Below are 22,916 nucleotides of genomic sequence, written 5' to 3' on the forward strand. Positions count from 1 at the left end.
AAGGAAAAGTATCAGAAGCTGCATTGGGCATCTTTCCTTTTTACAGACCAAGGGGTGGACATTCGATATCAGCAGCTGTGTGACAGGAAAGTCACCCCACAACTTTATGGAATCCAGGGGTGGGACTCTCTAGGTGATGACCCAAAGCCAGTTTAGGAGGCAACCATTGTTGGTGGTCTCCATTCTAGCCAACCTCTTCTGATCTATGCAGAGCTGGTTGATCTATGCAGAAGAGCATAGGACATGTAGAGTGCAGAAGCCTTGGGAACCCGAGAGTCATGTTTTTTCAGGACTCACCCTGTTCTTGTGAGTGTGATATTTTAACAGTTTTCAGTTTCAAATTTTAAAAAATGGCTGTAACCCACCTTGGGACCAGCTGGTGATGGATGGTTAGTACATTTCATGATAATAATAATAGAAATAATTGAAAATATTCTCACACAAACAATGACAATTCATACATACAAAACACTCAAATACATAACAAACCCCTGGAGGTATCGGGGGATGAACATGGGAACTTCAGCCCACAAATAGCTTGCTCTTCCACAGAACTAGGAACCTACTCCCACCAAATACATGAGATGTTAAGTAGTTGCAAGCACAGGGGAGATCGCTTTGCTAAAATGTGTATCTTACATGTAGAGAATGTATATGAAAAGAAATTCACACTAAAATGTTGCTGGGTTTTCTTGAGAATCGGTCTTATTTAATTGCAAACTGATGCAGAAATATGGAAAACTGAATGTACAACTGAAAAAAATGAGAGAAAACAAAATTGACAGTCGGGCAACTTTATCTGCAGCTTCCTTGCTGCTTCACCAACATCGGATCTGTCACCCATTGCATATTGAAGATAGCTGCATTGACACAATCCATCGATTGTATTTCACTAATGCCAAGTAAGACAAGTTCTATGCCTTCCAGGCATTAATTGCAAAAATCAAGGCAGGCACTAAATGCAGAAGTTTCACTTCCACGTTTGGACAAAAGCCCGGATTATTATCAGCCCGAGTGTTGCAACATTGAAGTGTCCCAGTTCAAGGAGGTGGACAGAGTTTAGTGACAGCTGGCAGGGGTCCAGTAAATCTTCTGGAGGAAGACTTTCTGGCTATGTTTCAACAACTGGAATGAAAAATTGTCCTCCTCTTCATATGATTGTTGTGATGGCTTCATTTCCCAGCCTCTCACTCCAGTGAAATTAATTTATGCTACAGTCATCATTTCCTCCATTGGTCTCTTGAAGCTCCCTGATTCATCTCATGAGAGACAGCTGATCTACTTCCCTGCTATATTTAATCATACTTTACTTCTCTAAAAGTGGCACTTTCCCCCTCATTTCCACACTGTTTCACTCCAGATAATGACAGGTTGCAACTGGACTAGTTTATCAGATATCTGCTACAGGGTGTGTCAAGGCTGAGCATTTGGCAGGGTGTCTAGAGAGCCTGCTTGGAGATGGGTGAATCTGTCAGTTTTGGTTTCTTGCATCTTCTCCTTTTGCCAGTTGAGTTCCCCGCATTTCTGTAGCAATTTGTAAGTCGTTCTTGTTTTCTAAATCAGCCTGGCAATTTGTCCACATTTAAGGGAGACTTCCTCCTAATTGACACATTTTGTATGCTGTTTTGACAGATATACACATTTATGTAAAGAATTCCCCTAAGTAGTCAATATTCAGCGTTTATTGAATATATGGGAAATAATTGTGTACAGCTGAAAACGCTGGCAGCATTAAGATAAATTCAACAGTGCAAATAAGTTTTGATGGATGCAATAATGGAATACTGAATGGTATAGTTTTTGTAAAATATGAAAGGGATTTATGATATGTAAAATGAACCATGGGAAGAGGTCATGTAGGATGTAAAATGAGTATTTTAAATTGTAAAACAGTGCTTTTTTCTTTAAAAAATTACATTTTTAGGGGTACTCTCATTTCCCTACTCATATTGAAATACTGCCCCTCAATGAGGCCAAACTTAGATTCACAAAATGTTTAGGGTATGCGTACCCCTGCATCCCCCCCCCGAAAAAAGCACTGCATATATACATGTATGTATGTATGTATGTATGTGTGTGTATATATATATATATATATATATATATATATATATATATATATATATATGGATTTCCCTAAGTATACTGCATTTTGGTTTGTTCGTTTCACCAATGTATGCATTTTTACCCAGGCTTTCCCTAATAAGTTCATTTGTGTACACATTTGAGAACTCATTCACAGTATTTGGAGAAGTGTGAATTTCAATGGATAGTTGTGTTTTGGTTTGCATTTGGTTCAAATTAGGTAGTTTCTCATTAAAATGGAAGCAACACTGAATCTTTCCCCCATCCCTGACTGCTGTAACAGGGCTTCCCACCCTTCCGACCTCCCCTTCCCCTTTCTGCCTATCCTTGTGTTGGAACACAGAGATGGGGAATGCATGGCCCTCTGCAAGCCGATGGAGCCCAACTCCCACCAGCACTGGCCAGTGTGGCCAATGGTCAAGGGTTTTGAGAGGTATAATCCAACTTCATCAGGTGTGCTGCGGTTTCCCCATTCCTGCTGTAACACCTCTGCACCCTTTTGCTAGAGACTTCCACAGTCACTCTGGATTATAGGTGCAACCCCATAGTTGCCTTTGACTGGACTTAACTGTCTGGGGTCCTTTACCTTTACCTTTTTACCTTTTCCAAGTTAGGAGGTCTACTAAGGATGCAGTGACCAAATTTATCTGGTGGATATGCTAAAGATGTGTCTGAACTACAGATCAATTCTTTTTAATTCATAACATTTTAATACAGTTTACTAAAAAAAATATCCCCAAGTGTTTTACATTAAAATACAATGGCAACATTCAAAAAGCTTTCTGTAAAACAAGATTAAGAAATGTGATAAAAGCGAAACTAAAGATCAGAAATAAAAGTCAGTAATGCATTCGTCCCATCTTGATTAGTTCCAATTTAGTTCCAGTTTTAGTGGTTTGGGCTTTTGGGACCTACTTCATGGTTATGACCGCATATCAGTTGCTGGCATCAATCTGTCTCAGGAGACAATGGAAGAGTGTGCCTTCAAGGGTAAAGTCAAACCATTGGAGAGTTACATCACCTGCTGTGGCTATAGAGACTGATAGGGGAGAGACATGTTTTGTTGCAGGTGGGACAGATGAAGGCTTCCAGTTTTGCTGCTGCAGGCACACCATGGCGTTTTCTCTCTGTGTGGTCCTCCGATAGGTCATTCCTCTCTGGTCACTGCATATCAGTGCTGTATATTTATATCCATTCCCATATAGTTGGAACCTGAGAATCTTTCCATTTTAGAGCTCAGACTACCCTGGCTATGATGAACAAGATTTGGACAAATGCCAGTAGCTCTACAGATATTTCCTCCTCAGTCCAACTGAGAAAAATCCACACAGGGTAGGTGTCCTCTTCTGGAGCAGTTTCTTGGAAGCTGTCACCCGAGGACACATAAACATCGGAAACATATCTGCTTATACTGTCGCTGTGTTGGCTGTGGCTGCTGACACAGAAGCCAAGAATATCTCTTGGAGCAGGAGAGGCTTGCAGCTTAGCTGTCGTGGAGGTTCAATGGTGGAAAGTGAGCAACACTGAGCCCAGATGGGATGAAGCTTGAATGTAATGTGCCATTGTTGTGTGCCAATCCTCATGCATGTGAGCTAGAAGCAAGATCAGAGTCAAACTGTTGGAAGGTTGCAGTGCCTGCTGTGGCTCGAGAGGCCTATATGGGAGAGACATGTTTTGTTGCAGCTGGGACAAATGAGAGCGTCCAGTTTTGCTGCTGCAGATGCACCATGGTGTTTATTCTCTCTGTGTTCCTCCCAGTGGTCATTCCTCCTTTGGTCACTACTGTAGGTACACCAGCTGACTGTCTGTCTCCAGGCATTGTGGGGTTGATGTTGATGTTTCCAGCCTTCATGTTGCATTTTCAGACATCTTTGTAACACAGAGTTGGTCCACTGGTGGGCCTGCTGCCTGAAACCACCTCCCCGTAGAGCACCCATCTTGACATCATGACATCCATCTTGTCATTCAGGTCTGGGGCCTCATGACATGCTTGGAACCATTGCTGTGCCTGAAACATTCAAGTTTGCTTGTGACTTCTTTGAAAACATAAATAAACCCACAAACCACAATACATCTAACAACGGCAGATTTCTATAAGATAAACTATTCTAATCTTTTGCATTACCCATTTCCTTGAGGGACTGGAAGTGTTTGGATTCATATATCATTTGCAAAAGTGTGGGTTTGATAGATTCAGCTCCAAAGGAGACCTGATTGGCATCGGTCACCCAACCCTACCTTCCACATATGTTTTGCCACCCCCTACACTCCAAGGAGTCCATTTCCCCAAATGTGCTTAGAATCCGCCCTTAGACCCTTGCACCAAACAATGGAAGGTCAAAAGAGGGTGGGTGTTATGATGGGGGGGGGCTTTAAGGACAGCCTGTTGCTCAGGTCCTTGACATCTTACATTTCCCACTCATGTGTTCAGGTCAAACACTTGTAGTGGGCTGTTTCTTCTTATATATGTGGCATGAGTTCATTTTTTAACCAGGGAAGAGAGAAAAAGCATCCATCATTTCTGTGTCTCCACTGAGACCTAGTGTGGTAGAGTGGTCAGTATTGGATTAGGACCTAAAAGACCAAGGTTCAAATCCCCACTCAGCCATCAAGCTCTCACTGGTTGGGCTTTGGCCACTTGCTGCTTCTCAGCCTAACCTACCTCATAGGGTTGTTGTGGGGATTAAATGGAGAGGGTGAAAACCATGTACGCCACTTTGAGCTCTTTGGAAGTGAAGGTGTGATATAAATGCAAGCAACAAGAAGAGCAACTTTGCATAGTTTTCACCTCAATGGTCGGGTTACAGTGCGGAGAAATAAGGCTGGACTCATTTGAATCTAGAGGCATCATTGATTCTAAAAAGTAGATTAGGAACTCTGTGGGTGGCACCCTCTGCGTGCAGCTGAAATTGGATTCCTCCTCCGCCTCTTTTCTCCATCCAAGAGTTTGTTTCCCGGTTTTGAAACCAAGAAGTAAATCCCCTTGTGTTACTTGAAGACACAGGTCAGTTTCCTGCTGCTGCTGCGCCTATTGGGCTCCTTCTGTCAAATGATCACGAGTGATTCTCCTGTACCAGGCAGGCTGCTTTCCTCTCTCCTTCAGGGTGTGGGAGCCCAGCAAAGCCTTTCGACTCCTGCAAGGGCAGGAGGTGGCTGGATCCACCGTGGAAGAAACCCTCGTCCATCTGTGGAGAGAGAGGCAGAGCAAAGTCTGAGCTTGTAGAGGAGGTGAGGAATAAAAACACAATTATTTATTGCTGATGGTTTCGATAGGGACTTTTGGAGAGTTCAGGGGGGCGCTTCAATATGAATCACAGTTCTAAGCAGTGAAGAAGTCTTGTGGCGCATTAAAGACAAGCAGGTTTATTGTGGCAAAATCTTTCATGGGCTAGAGTCTCTCTCCCCTACCCACGAGGCATGGAAATGTGATCCATGGCTGGCTTTCTGCCAAAGTAGATGATATGTTAACTTATCTGAATTAAAGTTCTCTGGTGTTTGTTATTTAAATATCAGCCATAAAGTAATTTGTATGTAAGAAAAACAGAAAGGGGAGATGTGGAGTCAGTATCAGGACTTTTATGCACAGGGAGGGTTGAATTAAAATTAAAATCCACCCTTCTCCCACAAGCATCATTTTTCCTTAGAAAGCGAGATCAGATGCCTATCTATCTATCTATCTAGCTATCAATCATCTATCTATCTATCTATCTATCTATCTATCTATCTATATATATATCTATCATCTATCTCTTATTTATAGCACAGAGCTATAAATAAAAAATGGATAGCGTGAAACAATGGTTAGAATGCTTGGCTAAGACTTGGGAGACTCAGGCTGAAATCCCCATTTTGCCATGAAGACCACTGTGGACTAGCCTCCATTCCCTCTCCTAATCTTCCTCTGAGGATTGTTGTGTGTCCAGAATGTCCTTGGAGGAAGGGTAGGGTCAAAACTCCATAAGCAAACACTGGGCTCCAAAAGTCTGTAACAAAATTTCTGGGAATTCATGGCTTCGAGACCCCACAGCTTACATCCTAATTTATCTATGTTGATACCTGCGCACTGAAGGAAAGCCTCAGTGCATCTAACTAAATGGGTTCTAATCCACAAAGGTTCTGCTGCAAGAATTCTGTCAGCCTTTTAAGATGTGCTAAGACTCTTTGCACTGAGCTGAAATTGACAGCCCTCTGGAATAACTTTGCCCCTCACATCTTTCCATACAACAATCTTGTAAAGTAGGTCAATGTTCTTATACCCATGTTGCAGAAGGAAGTGCTGATCCTGGATCTATGAAAGGAGGGAACAGCTTCCCCAAGTCCACCGAATAGGGATGGACAAATCTGTCATTTTCAGCTGAGTTTCTCATTTTTGCATTCCTAATTTCAGCTCTCCACATTTCCACACCAGTTTGTATTTTTTTAAAAAAATTCTCATGAAAATTCAGCAGCATTTTAGTGTGATTTTTTTCCTAATATGCACATCTTGGTCTGTAATTTTGCCTAAGACACACACTTTTGCAAAGCAATTTCCTTTGATAAGATGCAGTTTTCTATGCTATGTCCACTAATAATATGTTTTGTGCATATTCCTTGGCTAGAGACATGCACTGTAAAATTCAAAGAATTTCGAAGGAGGCTGTTTTGGTTTGTATAGGATTTCAAAAGTTGTGGTTTTACCTATAAATGTGAACTACATCAAATTCTCGCCACATTCTTACCATCTAGTGATTTCATGGCAGTGTCAAGATTCGAATGGTGTACTCCCCAGGTCGTTGCAACCCTTTCTTAGGAATAAACCAAATTTGATCTCAACAATACTTGAGATCATGTAGGCATGTCTAAGTAGGCATGTCTAGGATTATATTGCCAGTTACAATTGGTGCTGCACTGAAATCTGTCCCACCCCGACCATGGAACACACTTCCATTCTTCTTACTCACTTTAGAATTTCTCGACAGTGAAAATTTCAGACAGTGCTGAACTTTGAGCTTATTTTATCATTCCAAGGTGGCTACAGGCTGAGAGTGTTTTGTTCTTCCCAATAAACATTTCTCAGGAACTCTGCAGCCACCCTGACTGCTGGGGCTGCCAGATCTGAAGGGAAGGGAAGAGTTAGCTCACATGCCCCAGCCATCTTAAAACCAATCTGACAAAAATCTTGTACCCCATCCATGAGAATTGCACCAATATTTTCTTTTCCTGCTTGGTAACTTTTAAATGCATGGAGAATTGTAAGGGGAAAGAGTGAATAATTCAGCACAGTGCTAGATATAACACTCCCCAAACCAAGGGCACGAAACAACGAAATTGTATTTATATTCCCTGGGACACAGACAGAGCGTGTGTGAAATCCATATAATTTTTGATGGCAACTTTCTTGAGTGAATAAAGATCTAAGGATTATTGGACTCAGAGGGTCAAACAGATCAGACCTCCCATTTTGTGGCTGTGTCTCCTAACTCTGAAGCAGCCACAGAAAGGGTTGTGAGGGTTTGTTTTGAATGGGGCAGCAGTATTGGAGAAGAATGTATTTAGTTTAAGCTTTCCATCCAGTGCCATTTTTTAAAATACATTTTTAATTGGTTTTTACAAGAACAAATAAAAAAAGATTATTATTATTTAAAAAACATATCCATAAATGAGATTCTCTTAATCTTGCGACTTCCCCCCGTCCCCTGCATGGGTCCTTAAAATACCGTAATTTTCCTAAAACTATGTATGATTACATTCTCCACAGTTTTCATCTCTCTGAATTTTCCATATTTTTCATTTCTTTACAAGTCTTTTCAAAGTCCAGCTAACATTTTTATTTGTTTACAATGGTCTCCTAAGTAAGTTATGAATTTTCCCCATTCTTTTAAAAAGTCATTATCTTCTTGATTCCTGAGTCTCCCAGTAAGTTTTGCCATTTCAGCAAAGTCCACCCAGTGCCATCTTCGAGATCTAAACTGCTTCCCAACTCCTTCCCAAACCTGATGCAAAAATACTGGCATCCCAACAACTGTGTGGGTTATGTTTCTTTCTTGTCTGTGGTGAGGTGAATAGAGGTTTGAGTGATTCTATCAGGAAAGTGCAGGGGGACTGGAGGAAGAAACATTTATCTCCCAGCTCCTCTGCCCTGATAAAAATTATAGCCCACTCCCCTTTGTAGGGGAGGGGGAGTTGGGAAATCACCAATCTCCTGTGCAGTTTCTGTTTTGGCCCTCAAGACCAGACTTGGAGAGGCTTTGATGAAAAGATTCTGCTCTGCATCCAATGAATTGCTGAAGCAAAGCACCATGAACAGAGGCTGATCAGCTGGTTGTCAGGACTTGCAAAGGGCTGGGCCAGGGCCAGCCTACCCATGAAACAAGGGGAGGCTACCACCTCGGGTAGCAGATCTCCAAGGGATGCATCTCCTGCTGCTGCCGCCCTGGCAGAGACAGCTGTGCCATGCTCCTTGGAGACCGAATCTGACCGCCACCACCCATGCCACATCTACAGAGGCCTCTTGGCGAATTAGAGGCACTGTTCATCTCCTCTCTCCATTGTTCCCAGTTTAGATCTCCACTCACCCACTCCTCCTTCCCTGGTGGCAGACATGGAAAAGGGATGCCATTTTGTGGTTCACCTCAGGTGCCAAAATGTCTTGGGCCAGACCTGGGCTGTGCACAGGACTGATCAGCTGATTGGTGTGCCTAATCAGCTTTGTAGGCCAAGTGGGGGGGTGCTTGGTGGGTCAACAACTTGGAGCTTTCCTGACCCTGCCCTCGGTACTTTCCATCACTCTCCCATACATTATTTTCTGGTGCATGAAAAGGTATCATAGAATTGTAGAGTTGGAACGAGTGATGAGGGTCATCTAGTGCAACCCCCCTGCAATTCAGGAATCTTTTGCCCAACGTTGGGCTTGAACCCATGACCTTGAGATTAAGAGTCTCATGCTCTACCAACTGAGCTATGCAAAGCCAGACCTTTATTATTATTAATAATAACAGTTATTAAATGAGTTATGCAACTCATTAGCAAGCTTAAAACCATGGAGCCACCTGGAATGAACAAAGACATAGGATTCTTATCTCATTATACATGATCAAGCTTTCCTTAGCACCTCAGCCCTTGCTCCCCCCCCCCCGCAAGACCAATTGCAGTCATTAACAGTCGTTAACAGTCATCAGCAGTTACAGGTAGGTAGCCGTGTTGGTCTGAGTCGAAGCAAAAAAAAAAAATTCCTTCAGTAGCACCTTAAAGACCAACTAAGTTTTTATTTTGGTATGAGCTTTCATGTGCATGCACACTTCTTCAGATACATGCACATGTGTGCATGCACACGGAAGCTCATACCAAAATAAAAACTTAGTTGGTCTTTAAGGTGTTACTGAAGTCATCAACAGGTTTACCACTCCTATCAGCCCATCACCCATTCCCATCACCCCCACCCCCCACCCTCTGAATATTCATAAGGGTCTGACTGCTTCTGTTTCAGTGTATCTGAAGAAGTGTGCATGCACACGAAAGCTCATACCAAAATAAAAACTTAGTTTGTCTTTAAGGTGGTACTGAAGGAATTTTTTTATTTTGTTTCGACTCAGACCAACACGGCTACCTACCTGTAACAGTTATTAAAGTTTGAATTCATTATGTTCTACACATAGTTGTTCAACGACATCTGGAGGGCTACCAGATCTCCCATGGCATCAGGGCAATATCTGCTTGGTATGCCTTCCCCGCTCCCGAGGGGCTACCCTTCTTGTCCACACCCTCTGGACCCAATCATTGCTGTTGCCCAGCAGCAGTAGATAAGAAAGGGAGAAGATCTGCTGCTCCTTCAATTTGCTCTTGCCCCTGGATGGCAGGTGAACAAACAGCCACAGCAGAGAGAATTATAATGAGAAAGAATAAGGCTCTGGAGGTCAGCAGTGGGGGGGGGAGGGTTCCTGTTGCCATGTCACTCTGCATGAAGGGTGACCAGGTGATAAGAGTATAGGACCCCCCACCCTTTTCATAGTCATGTAGAAGAAGGAATTTTAGCAAATGCCTTTTGACAGGAAACTCTCCTCCCTAATTTTCTATTTGCTGGGGTATTGAATGTGCTATACCCTGTATGACACAGGGTGGACACATTTTGGCTGCTGTTGGTGGAGAGCCACTTGTGGCAGCCATAACATTTCCTAAGAGCTTGGCCTCACTCATGTCCTCGACAACAGGCTTTGCAGGAGCTCAGTGACAGAAAGAGAGGGCTTTATTGCTGTAGGATATCATTAGAGTCCAGACCTTGAGGCATGGGGTTAATCTCTCACTTCAGAAAGACTCTTGGGAGCTATGAAAGTAATATTTACTTGTGTATTTCTAAAAATATTTCTACACCGCTATTCAAGAAATAAAAAATAAGTATCAGAGCAGTTTACACCAGTGATGCATAAAACTGCATCATAAAAACCATATAAACATTTAATAACCAGAGATGACTTAAATATTGTGGGTTCTTAGTATTCTAATTTGCCTACATAAGCCTGGTGGAGAAGGCTGAAACAGAAGGTGAAGATGGTCTCAGTGGAGCGGGAATCAGAGAATTGTAGAGTTGGTAGGGACCCAAGGGTCATCTAGTCCAACCCCCTGCAATGCAGGAATCTCAGCTAAGCATCCACAACAGATGGCCATCCAACCTCTGCTTAAAACCCTCCAATAAACAAGAGACCACCACCTTCAGAGGGAGTCTGTTCCACTGTCGATTGGCTCTTGATGCCAGAAAGTTCTTCCTGGTGTTTAGTCGGAATCTCCTTTCTTGTAACTTGAATCCATTTGTTTGATTCCTAGCCTCCGGAACAGGAGAAAACTAGCTTGCTCCATCTTCCATGTGATAGCCCTTTAGATATCTGAAGATGGCTATCATATCTCCTCTCAGTTTCTTCTTCTCCAGGCTAAACAAACCCAGCTCATTCAACTGCTCCTCATAAAGCTTGGCTTCCAGACCCTTGATCATCTTGGTCGCCCTCCTTTGCGGCCATTCCAGCTTGTCAACATCCTTCTTAAATTGTAGTGCTCAGATAGAAGGGTTCAGGTGGTCCTTGAAGTACCCTGGACCAAAGTTGTTTGAGCCTGGCTTGGGAGCAGATGGGCAGTCAGTGCAGATGCTTTAATGATGGTGTCACATGTTCTTGGCCAGATGCCCCCAACAGCAGTATGTACCAGCTGGAGCTTCCAAACCAGCCCTGCATTTTGATGTTTCCAAGTGTCTCCTGAGCTCGGAGTAAAGTGAAACTCGCCTTTCCCTTCTTTGAGTTCAGTGTATGTGTTAGAGAACTTGGGGAAATGAAAAAGGACCAGGTCTGCTGGTCTCTCTTCTCCAGCATAAGCAAGGGACTCCTCATCTCCTCTGTGTGATAAATAGAGTTGAAGGAAGGGAGTCTCCCATTCCATGATGGACATCCAAGGGCAGGCTGTCCCCAGAGAGTTATGGTTGCTTCTGAGGGACCAGAGGAACTGTTAATCACTGCATAGGCCAGGGGTTGGAAATCTTTTCTGCCCAAAGGGCCACCTTCCCTTCTGGGTCACTTTCCAAGGGCAACATGCCAGTAGGGACGGTGCCAAGGCTAATGTGGATGGAGCAACAAATGCCCAATTTACCTTTGTACAGTAGGCTTGCTTCTATACGCTCATCCATCCCTCTTTATCCTCCACCCAGGAAAGGACACATTCCAGCTAGGCAAAAACACTCAAGAAGGGTGCCAAGCAGGGCAGGTGAAGGTCATGGCTAAGCACCCTGGCATAATCAGAGGTCATTGTTTCTGTCCCTCAAGGTGGCTGGTTTGATTGCCTGGTTTGAGGGCTAATTTCTACAGGCATGTTCAGCACTTTCTGACTTCCATGGCAACTAGATTTGGAAAGGAACACCTCCTTTTTCGTCATTCCCTTTTGCAAACGCTGGATACCAAATACTTTCTGAGTGGGTGTATACTCAACAAAATACCTGATATTTAACAAGCATTTGCCATCCAATTATTTATCTGTAGCAGTCAGGGTTTGAGGCACGTAGCGATCCCCTTGTGACAGTTACACAACAGCTCACAGTAATTCTTGGGCTCACATAACTTTTTCATTTACAGTGGAGGCTTATTCAGAAGCAAGGCCCCCTCTGTTTAACGGGGCTCCTCCCCCCTACCAAAGTGAGGGTGCATAGCAAGAGTCACCAACCTTTTGGGGTCCATGGGCCCATCTGCAAACTGGAGAAATTGCCATGCCCCCACCACAAGCACCAAGTGATAAAGGCCATATCTGCACCATACATTTAAAGCATCATCATACCACTGTCATGGCGTCCCCCAAAGAATCCTAGGAAGTCTCATTTGCAAAGGGTGCTGAGAGTTGTTTGTTGTTGTTGTTTAGTCGTTTAGTCGTGTCTGACTCTTCGTGACTGATCACTAGTGGGAAAACCATAGCTTTAACTATACGGACCTTTGTCGGCAAGGTGATGTCTCTGCTTTTTAAGATGCTGTCTAGGTTTGTCATTGCTTTTCTCCCAAGAAGCAGGCGTCTTTTAATTTCATGACTGCTGTCACCATCTGCAGTGATCAAGGAGCCCAAGAAAGTAAAATCTCTCACTGCCTCAATTTCTTCCCCTTCTATTTTCCAGGAGGTTAAAGGTAAAGGTAAAGGGACCCTGACCAGGAGGTTAGGAGACCCCTATTCCACTCCCAGAGCTACAATTCCCAGAGTTCCCTGGGAAGAGGGGTTGATTGTTCAAGCCCTCTAGGAATTGTAGCTAGGGGAGAGGTCTCTTAGCAACTCACCCCACCATTTAAAAATGACAGTTCCCATGGTTCTTTAGGAGAACCAAGGATTGTTTAAAGTGTCAGGATACTACTTTGAATGCGTAGTGCAGGTGGGGGCCTGGGGCATCAAGGGACGCAGCCAAATTCTCCATCTCCCTCCCATTTTTGCAGCTGTCACAGTCAGTTCTACTCTGTCCCCATGCATATTGCAGTCAACAGAGAGGTCCTTTCCCGGTAGCATTTACCCCAGGATGCTGCGAGGCTTATTTTGCATGTTCAAAACCACCATTCAACAGGTGTGTGTTGTTTTCTGCATGGAGAGGCATATCTGAAGCGAGAGAAGGTGGAAGAAGAGCTGCCACATATCCAAACTTGTCATCCAGTTCGGACCTATCATTTGCATGCTCCCCAGACAAAATATCTAAATGTACAAACCAAGTGCATGGCATTATCTCATGTTCCATTTGTATCATTTTTGCCGTGCTTCTTTTATTTATTTATTTATTTATTTGGCTTTCCCTCATCCTGCTCTTCTGCCTTTAACAGCAGCCCAACACACATGAAATTCAACAGGTGAAGCATTTGTATTGTGCTCTCTCTCACACACACACACACCCCTTCATCCTGGTAAACAAGGGGCTTTATCAGAATTCAACAACGTGTTCCGGTTGTGCAAAATAATTCAAAAAGGGTATAGACCAGGGCTTGTGAGAGGTCCGCCTAAGGATATAGAAACCTCAAGGGTCTCCAGATATAGGGACCTCAAGGATCATATACAGTGGTACCTCTGTTTATGAACACAATTGGTTCTGGAAGTCTGTTCATAAACTGAAGCGTTCATAAACTGAAGCAAACGTTCCCATTGAAGGTAATGGAAAGTGGATTAATCTGTTCCAGATGGTCCGCGGAGTACTTAAACTGAAGCGTTCATAAACTGAAGCGAACTTTCCCATTGAAAGTAATGGAAAGTGGATTAATCCGTTCCAGATGGGTCCGCGGAGTACTCAACCTGAAGCGTACTTAACCCGAAGCATGGGTGTAATTGGTTCCGGAAGTCTGTTCATAAACTGAAGCGTTCATAAACTGAAGCAAACTTTCCCACTGAAAGTAATGGAAAGTGAATTAATCCGTTCCAGATGGGTCCGTGGCGTTCGTAAACTGAAAATTCGTAAACCGAGGTGTTCGTAAACTGAGGTTCCATTGAAAATTCCTCCTCCTTGCTTTAATTAAAAGCTTAGTAAGTGATAGGACGGTGCTGAGGCTCAAATCCCAAACCAAATAGGGCAGGCATCCCCAAACTGCAGCCCTCCAGATGTTTTGGCCTACAACTCCCATGATCCCTAGCTAATAGGACCAGTGGTCAGAGATTATGGGAATTGTAGTCCAGAACATCTGGAGGGCCGAAGTTTGGGGATGCCTGAAATAGGGCAATATTGGAAGGGATTTTGGGGTCAGTCAAGTTGGGCTGGGGCAGCCACAAATTGCTGCATGTCAAACTGGATAGCCCTGAGTGGTCCGGGGCTGCCCGGGGGGACACACGAGGTGGAGAAACCTGCAAAAATGCCAAGGCTTACCTGACCACTGGATGCATCTTCTTGGGAGAAGACAGGCACCTGCTACCAGCGGCCTCTCCTTCCTGCTTGATGCTCCATCCCTGAAGCAGCACCCTTCACCCTCCACACATCAGATGCTGAGCAGCGGTTTCCCTGAGTGAAAGTCGCTTGCAAAACAGCACCCTACAAAACCGACCCCCCCCAAACATGCTCTCTGTTGGGGTGGAGGTGGGGAGATGTAGCCTCTCAACCCCTACTCCCAGCTATACGTTTAATAAGGGATTTAGAAAACCTCTTATTCCACATTAGCCCCACCTCAAACTAATTTGGGACTTAATTTGAAGCAAGTGGTCTCTGGGTTGGCCCAACGGGATGGGAGATTGAGGTGAGGGAGGGAATGCAGAGTCCTACAAAATGATATGAAAAAACCATGCTGGAGACTCCACCAAAAGATGGGGGGGGCACCCAGAAAGGCAGTTTCTTTTTCTTTTTTTTAAAAAAATAATTTTAATTTATAAAATTATAACAATACACACCCACATTTAAAGATTCCTCCGAATCTCTGGACTTCCCACCTCCCCCTCTGTGGGTCCTATTGTTAACCTTTTCTACTGTATATTTTTCAATAGTCCATATTTTATATAACTCCATCTCCCTAACACTTATACATTACAAGTGCTATTGCAATCCTGCTAATGTTTTCATTTGTTTGCAGTGGTCTCCAAGATAAATTATATTTTTTCCCCCATTCTTTGTTAAAGCTTTGGTCTTCTTGGTTCCTGAGTCTTCCAGTCAGTTTTGCCACTTTGGCATCGTCCAACAGTTTAATTTGCCTTTCTTCTATGGTGGGGCCTTTATCTTCTTTCCATCTCTGGGCTAATAGCATCTGTGTGACTGTCATCAGGTACATAAAAACTATTTTCTGCTCTCTTGGAATATTATCACCTTCAATTCCTAATAAAAAAGCCTCTGGTTGTTGTTGTTTTTTTTTTTTAAAAAAAAAGCTATTTTAAACATTTTTTCCAACTCACTGTATATCATTTCCCAGAATGCTTTTGTTACCTTACAACACTACCATGTATGATAATAGTTGCCTCCCCCTTTTTTTTTTACATTTCCAGCAGATATTTGTACTTGTCTTATACATTTTTGCTAGCTTACTAGGAGTCAGATGGCATCGGTACATCATTTCCATATAGTTTTCTTTCAGCGTACAGCACGCCAAAAAATTTAAATCAGTTTTCGACAACCTTCCGGAAAGGCAGTTTCTGTCACAAATTGTGGCTCTTTCTTCATCATCTGCATCTTGAGCAGCAGGTGAAAATGAAACAGGCTGATTGGGAAGCGAGAGGCTCTGCCAAGGTTCTCAAAACAAGCGAGGGGACGTTTTTATTCATGAACAATTTTACAAGCCGGGACTCTAGCTGGGTATTGTACAAAGGCGTTCTATTCCCGGTGTGTTTACATTCAGGCTCCTAGCTTTTCACCTTCCCCCAAGGGATTGTATTGACTTCCCGTCCCATGATTTATCTCTCCGAGACACTAATGGATAAATAATTCCCCTCACTTGGGAGGCGATCCCTCCTCCTTCACCCACACACTGTTTAGACTGGAGACAAGCAAGCTGCTGCTGTAGCAGAGAGGTGTGCTGGGAGAAGCTCGAGGGGGAGATGGGAAGCCATGTTGGCTGAGGGGACACAGACGCAGAAGGGCCAAAGGTCTACGTTTCCACGGTCCCTCACAGGGCCAGCCAGGCCTTTTGGTGTATGTCTGCCAATTTAAAAGCTTGCACCGGCTGCCCATATAATTTAAAAGCTTGCACCAGTTGCCAGACCAGATTTCAAGGCTCTTAACGGTGTTTGTTATTCCAGTTCAGGGTTTGAGCACCCACTACTGTATCAGCTTTTACTTGCCACACCCATGCCAGGCAAGGAATGTAGTTCAGGACTTTTGCAGTGCCTCAAAACAGGCTCATTAAAAGAAAATTCATGTCACCTCTCTCAGGTTTCGTCATAACAGGACATCTTTATGATGGATGCATTCCTGGGTGGTGTTTAGTGGCGACCGCAAGCTTGTTTGCAAAGCTCTTTGGCAATCCAATCTTTGCTCATATGGGGACGGTGTTCCCATTGGTGCTTTTTTTCTGGGAGTACGCAGGGGCACGCATACCCCTAAACATTTTGTGAATCTAACGGGAGAAGAAACTAATTTTTTAAATAAAAAAATTAGTTTCTTCTCTAGCACGGTGAACCGTCAGTTCCATTGCTACCCCCAACGGCGGCCTCATTTCCTGTCACGGTGTTTCCTGAGTCTCAGACGGAAGCGAGCGTTTAATGTGTGAAGTAGCAGTTGGAATCTAGCATGGTTGTTACCACCTCTGATGACAGCTTCACTTCCGTTCCCGGCAATTTTCTCGGGTCAAAATGAGAGTACCCCTAAACAATTTTTTTAAAGAAAAAAAGCACTGGTTCCCACTAAAATCAGGAATAAGATCTCCTACCTGCTTGATGCTTATAAAAAGATATTGTAAAATTGGAAAAGGTTGAGAAAAGCAGTGTAGAAGGGGGGGAGAGGTGTCATGCATTGGTTGGACGCAGAGGAATAATGGGAGGAACCGGTCGTGTGGCAGGGGTGGGGCCTGAGAGGGTTTTTTTTTAGGCAGGATCCTAAGTCATTTAAACTTGGACATTTGAGGTGGCAACCCTGTGCTGAACATGACTTTCAAGGATTGTTTTCTCTGTTTAAGGCTCAAGCAGAGCAGCAGCAGGAGGAGCCTCACTCCTGAATGGGTTTTGGATGTGGTGTAACTTTGCACCGGCCTTGCTTTACAACCATCTATTTGTGCAAAGGATTGTTCTCTTAGTCTACCAAGAAGTGTGTCTTTTGAGTTGTCTTTCTGTCCTGGAGCTCCCTGTTATTCAAACTGCGTTCTCAGCCCCTTTCCTCGCTCTCTTCCCGCTCCCTCTTCCGCCTCGCTCTATCTGAGCAGGAAGTGGAGCTGAATAAATACAGTTAAATAAATATACAGGTCAGCTAAATAAACCCTATAACATAGGGAATTCTGCTGATGGGCAGAAGCTGAGGCAGTCAATCCATCTCTGGACTGAGCTGGAGGCTCACACAACTGAGTGCTTCTCCGTATGAAAATAAGAATAAATCCTGAATATAGAAAGGTAGCTTGCTGGAGATAAGTAATCCTGACCCAGCAGGTTCTTCTTATGTTCTTATGGCCTGCAAGGAAAGATGGGTTGGGGGGGAATTTGATTCATATTGCATTTATACGTGAACCTGTTTGATTTCAGAAGCGATATGGAAACTGAGATTCAGACATCCTTCAAAATCCATATTTCTCTGCATCTTTAAGTCTAGGGAGGAAATGCTTGAAAAACATGCATATTGGTAAAAATATGGACATTAGGCAAAATTGCATACAAATATATTTATGTCAGGTGACATTTGAACTGAAATCCTGCTGAATTTTCATGAGGACTTTAAAAATAATAATCAATAATTAATGTGGAAATGTGGAGACTTGAATGTGAGGTGAGGCTGGAAAAAATGAAATGGACATATATGCCTGTTGCTGATTAGTCATTTAGTCATGTCCGACTCTTCGTGACCCCATGGACCAGAGCACACCAGGCACTCCTGTCTTCCACTGCCTCCCGCAGTTCGGTCAAACTCATGTTGGTAGCTTCAAGAACACTGTCCAACCATCTCACCCTCTGTCGCCCCCTTCTCCTTGTGCCCTCCATCTTTCCCAACATCAGGGTCTTTTCCAGGGAGTCTTCTCTTCTCATGAGGTGGCCTCATAGTATTGGGGCCTCAGCTTCAGGATCTGTCCTTCCAGTGAGCACTCAGGGCTGATTTCCTTCAGAATGGATAGGTTTGATCTTCTTGCAGTCCATGGGACTCTCAAGGGTCTCCTCCAGCACTATACAGTGGTACCTCAGGTTAAGTACTTAATTGGTTCTGGAAGTCCGTACTTAACCTGAAGTGAACTTTTCCATTGAAAGTAATGGAAAGTAGATTAATCTGTTCCAGACAGGTCCGTGGAGTACTTAACTTGAAAGTACTCAACCTGAAGCATACTTAACCCGTGGTATGACTGTAATTCAAAAGCATCAATTCTTCGGCGATCAGCCTTCTTTATGGTCCAGCTCTCACTTCCACACATCACTACTGGGAAAACCATAGCTTTAACTATACGGACCTTGTCGACCTCTGCTTTTTAAGATGCTGTTTAGGTTTGTCATTGCTTTTCTCCCAAGAAGCAGACGTCTTTTAATTTCGTGACTGTTGTCACCATCTGCAGAGATCATGGAACCCAAGAAAGTAAAATCTCTCACTGCCTCCATTTCTTCCCCTTCTATTTGCCAGGAGGTGATGGGACCAGTGGCCATGATCTTAGGTTTTTTTATCCCTCCCCATTCATCTGGAGCTGAACTTTAGGAACTGGGAAGATATTTTTGGTACTTCTGAGTTTGAAAATAAATTAAAAACCTGGACTCCTGCAGAAGATCTATTTCCCGTCCCAATTTTAAAATCAGAGTACTGTTGACAATATGCATAGTGCTCCCTCTGAAAAAATGCTTTTAAAAACAACAACACCCAAATGAAATCAAACAATAATGAATAAATACCTTGAAAAAACATAATTACCATAGTTTCCCGTATATAACACACCTCCTGTGTATAAAATGCCCCCTATTTTGGGGGACTCAAAATTAAGAAGATGGGGGGGGGAGAGAGATTTCCCAGAGTTGTTGAGCTTTTTTGGGGGGAGGATTGCCCACCTGAACAATGCTTCCTATCGCATACAATGCAAAAGAACCAAACACCAGACCGGGTATCCGCTGCAACAGCCAATCAAAAAAAGCCCTGGACACAGCCAACAATCACTTCAATACTGCAATACTGCCTATGATAATCTCCAGCTCCCAGTAGCAACTAATCCCCTATCCCGCCCCCCTGCACTACCCGTGTAAAAGATGAGCCAAATTTTTCAATGTTAAGTTAACGGAAAAAACCCTCGTCTTATACACTGAAAAGTTCAGTACTCTCATTTGGTTATGTGTAGTTTAGAGACATAGACACCATCCTGGTATCTAACTGACGGATTTGCTTGTGCCTCTGTACAACTCTTGCTTGGTTAACTTCTTTTCCAGTGGATTTATTGTTTTGCATATAGATACTGTGATATAAAGACCACAAATGGCTAGTCCCATTATTCTGCTGTTTTCTTATTAGAGTTATGCAAACATTTCCCGTCTGGGGGAATAATGGAATACTTTCCTAACCTGTGAGCAATTCCCTATTTTACTTCATTCCTGATGCAAATAAACTCTGAATATATAATATTAGAGATCAGGTAGGCCTGCTATCTTTCCCCTCTGAGGCAGAAGGAGTTGGAGGCCATCAGTGGAGGAGATGAGCTGCCCACCTCGCCCTGGTCCACAGTGGCCTTCATTTGCTGCTCACAATTAAGCTGCTGTTTCCCCATCTCTCGCCAGCAGAGAGAAGCCTGAACCATCTCTGTGTGAGTGACTGACCGAGGGAGTTGGGGCTATATTGCTTCCTGGGCTGACTCAAGCTGAGGTGAACTACCGGTGGTGAACCCAAAGGGTGAGAAGAAAAGGGCATGCACAATTGGGGAATCACCTCCTTAAACATTTGGAGGCCATTATTATTCTTATTCTTATTTTATTAGTTATTGAATATATATATACCGCCCTATACCCAGAGGTCTTAGGGCAGTTCAAGGATTAAAATCTGGTATTAGTATTGGTTGTGCTTGTTCACTTTCTTTCTCCTTTCTTCTCCTACGGTGATGGTTTTAGCTTAATTACAAATTTGCAGTCAGGTTACTTAATATTGTTGAATTTCCAAGAATGAGGGAAAGATGTGTCTGGGACAGGACAAGCCAAGGGAGTTGCAGTGGTATATTTCTCCTCCCTTCCAAATCAGTTTGCAATTTTTAATTTAAAAGTCCCCATTAAAATTCTGGCTATTTTTTTTACTACTGTATGCATTTATATGCACATTCTCCAGTAATCTATGCCTATTGTACTCATTCCTTGGTTGAGGAAATACACTGCAAAATTCAGAGATGTGCAAATTTTGGAGGATGGCTTCATTTCAGTTCACCATTCCATGAGATCTCCATCAAATTCATCCTCCTGATGTGGCCCTCTAGATGCTGCATTTTCTATTTTATTCATTGCATTTTTATATCCCACCTTTCCTTCCAAGGACCTCCATTGGTAAGCATGGTTCTCCCCATTCTTATTTAATCCCCTGGGATTATTTAATCCTCTGGGGGGCCACAGGTTCTCCAGCCCTGGTTGAGAGTGAGATAAATTGGGGTTTCATGGAGCATAGTATCCATGCATACTTAAAGCAAAGCCTTTATTTATTTTGCAGGTACTGAAAGGATGTCGTTATACAACGCCATGGTTCTTGCTGTCTACATCTTTGCCTTCCTGGCTGGCCTCCCTGCCAACCTCCTGGCCTTCTACACATTCCAAGCCAAGGTGCGCCAGAAGGCAACCCCCATAGAAATCCTCTTGTTCAACTTGACTGTGTCTGATGTCATCCTCCTCCTCTTTCTGCCCTTCAAGATGGTGGAGGCCGCTTCGGACATGACATGGCAACTCCCCATGTTCCTTTGCCCGCTCACCAACTTCTGTTACTACAGCAGCATCTACATCAGCACCCTCTTCCTCATGGCAATCAGCGTGGAGCGCTACCTGGGCGTTGCCTATCCTATCAGGTACAAGTTGAACCGGAGGCCAATGTATGCAGTGTTTGCCAGCATCTTGTTCTGGTTCCTCGCCTGCTCCCACTGCAGTATCGTCTACATTGTGGAAGTTGCGGTGCCAGGCCATAATGAGACCAACCCCAACTATGCCAACGCCTCCAAATGTTATGAGAATTTCTCCCCCAACCAGCTCCACATCCTCCTCCCTGTCCGCCTGGAGCTGTGCATCACCCTCTTCTTCTTCCCTTTCCTCATCACCCTTTTCTGTTATGTCAACTTAGTCCGCATCCTAGCCTCCTTGCCTAACATCCATGCCCGCAGGAAGCAACGAGCTGTGGGGCTCGCTGTGGCCACTTTGCTCAACTTTGCCGTCTGCTTTGCTCCCTACAACATCTCCCACATTGTGGGCTTCATCCAGAATGAGAGCCCTTCCTGGAGGGTTTATGCTTTGCTCCTTAGCACCCTCAACGCTTCCATGGACCCAGCAATCTTCTACTTCTCCTCCACTGCCATCCAACAAAACTTTGCCAAATGTTTTTCCGGCCTGGGACGCAAATTCCATGCCATCATGCCATGGTGTTATCAGTTTTGCAGGTTCTGCTGTGACATTGAGATGGACAACAGTGGGGTTGATAAATCTTCTATTTCTAACCTGGGGGAGTTGCCTTCTGAAAGGATCATGAGTGGCAGGTAGCCTGCTTTGACCATACTTTGTGACTTGCAGTGAAAGAGGATGTCCATGTGGAGAAATGAAGGACTTTCTTTCCTGAGCCTCTCAGCAGACTTTTGCAAATTCCACAGAGTTTCAGCCTCTAATACATCTGGAAGGTCAGAATGGAGTTTCTCCACAGATTACTGAAAGGCTTATTTAAAGCTATGGTTGGCCTATGTAATGTGCTTCAGAGGACTAAATGAAGCATTTTGGCTTGCCTAGGGTGTAAAGATGTGTGGTCAACACCACAGAAGGAACCTTCTGTCGGTTCATGATTCACTCCACCTCCCAGTTGCTAGAGAAGGAGCTGAGAGAGAAACTACCTCTTCAGAACTCACCCTTTCGACAGGGGAACCTTAGTTCTGGTGGCCAATGGTGGCCCACACTGCCTCTGCCTAGCCCTTGGGACTACACAGGCCACACCCATCACTGGTCTTGCTCTACTCCCTCCTATAGCAATTTCATGTGGCTGGAATGTGTGATAATACCTTGTTTCCCTGGCTGGAGGATGGAGAAGGACTGATTTCTTTTAAACCATTGTGAATGTTGTGTTTTAAATGGTCGTGACCCACCCTGGGGGAAAGATACATAATAAATCTAATATTTAATGATAATGTGTGACTGGCCATACCCATCTTTGCCACACCTGCCACTGGCACATAGCCTCCAGAGCACTGCCCAACAGGAAATGTGGCCCTCAGTCTGAGAAATGTGTCCATCTTTCAACCGTGAGCTAGTCTATTTGCTACAAAAGCAATATTGGCTCCCATTTCACAGCTGACATCTTGTGCTTTGGCCTTCCTCTGCTACTGCTGCTTGTGGTACTGAAGCTAAGACCTTGCACAGGCCTTCTCAAGATCTGAACTCTGGACTATAAGTGAGGTGTGTGTGTTGTGTGCACGTGTGTGCATGCGTAACTTCCCCTTCTCAGGGTAACTGCTCACATTTTGTTTTCCAAGAATGCTCTGAATGAACGAACGAACGAATGAACGAACGAACGAACGAACGAACCTGGCACATCTCTATGGCTGTGCTTGTGAACTGTCCCTGTGCTT

General features: G+C 43.9%; 1 protein-coding gene across 1 annotated transcript; it reads left to right on the forward strand.

Moving 5' to 3' along the window:
* Nucleotides 1–5,120: 5,120 nt before the first annotated feature.
* Nucleotides 5,121–22,506, forward strand: LOC118087048 (free fatty acid receptor 2-like). Its single transcript, XM_035119317.3, has 2 exons — nt 5,121–5,313; nt 20,813–22,506. Exon 2 carries the CDS (start codon nt 20,824–20,826, stop codon nt 21,841–21,843), a length of 1,020 nt encoding a protein of 339 aa, XP_034975208.3. The 5' UTR covers nt 5,121–5,313; nt 20,813–20,823; the 3' UTR covers nt 21,844–22,506.
* The last annotated feature ends 410 nt before the right edge of the window (nt 22,507–22,916 follow it).

Source organism: Zootoca vivipara, chromosome 6 (assembly GCF_965207765.1).
Source record: "Zootoca vivipara chromosome 6, rZooViv2.hap1.1, whole genome shotgun sequence".
Classification (NCBI taxonomy): Eukaryota; Metazoa; Chordata; class Lepidosauria; order Squamata; family Lacertidae; genus Zootoca; species Zootoca vivipara.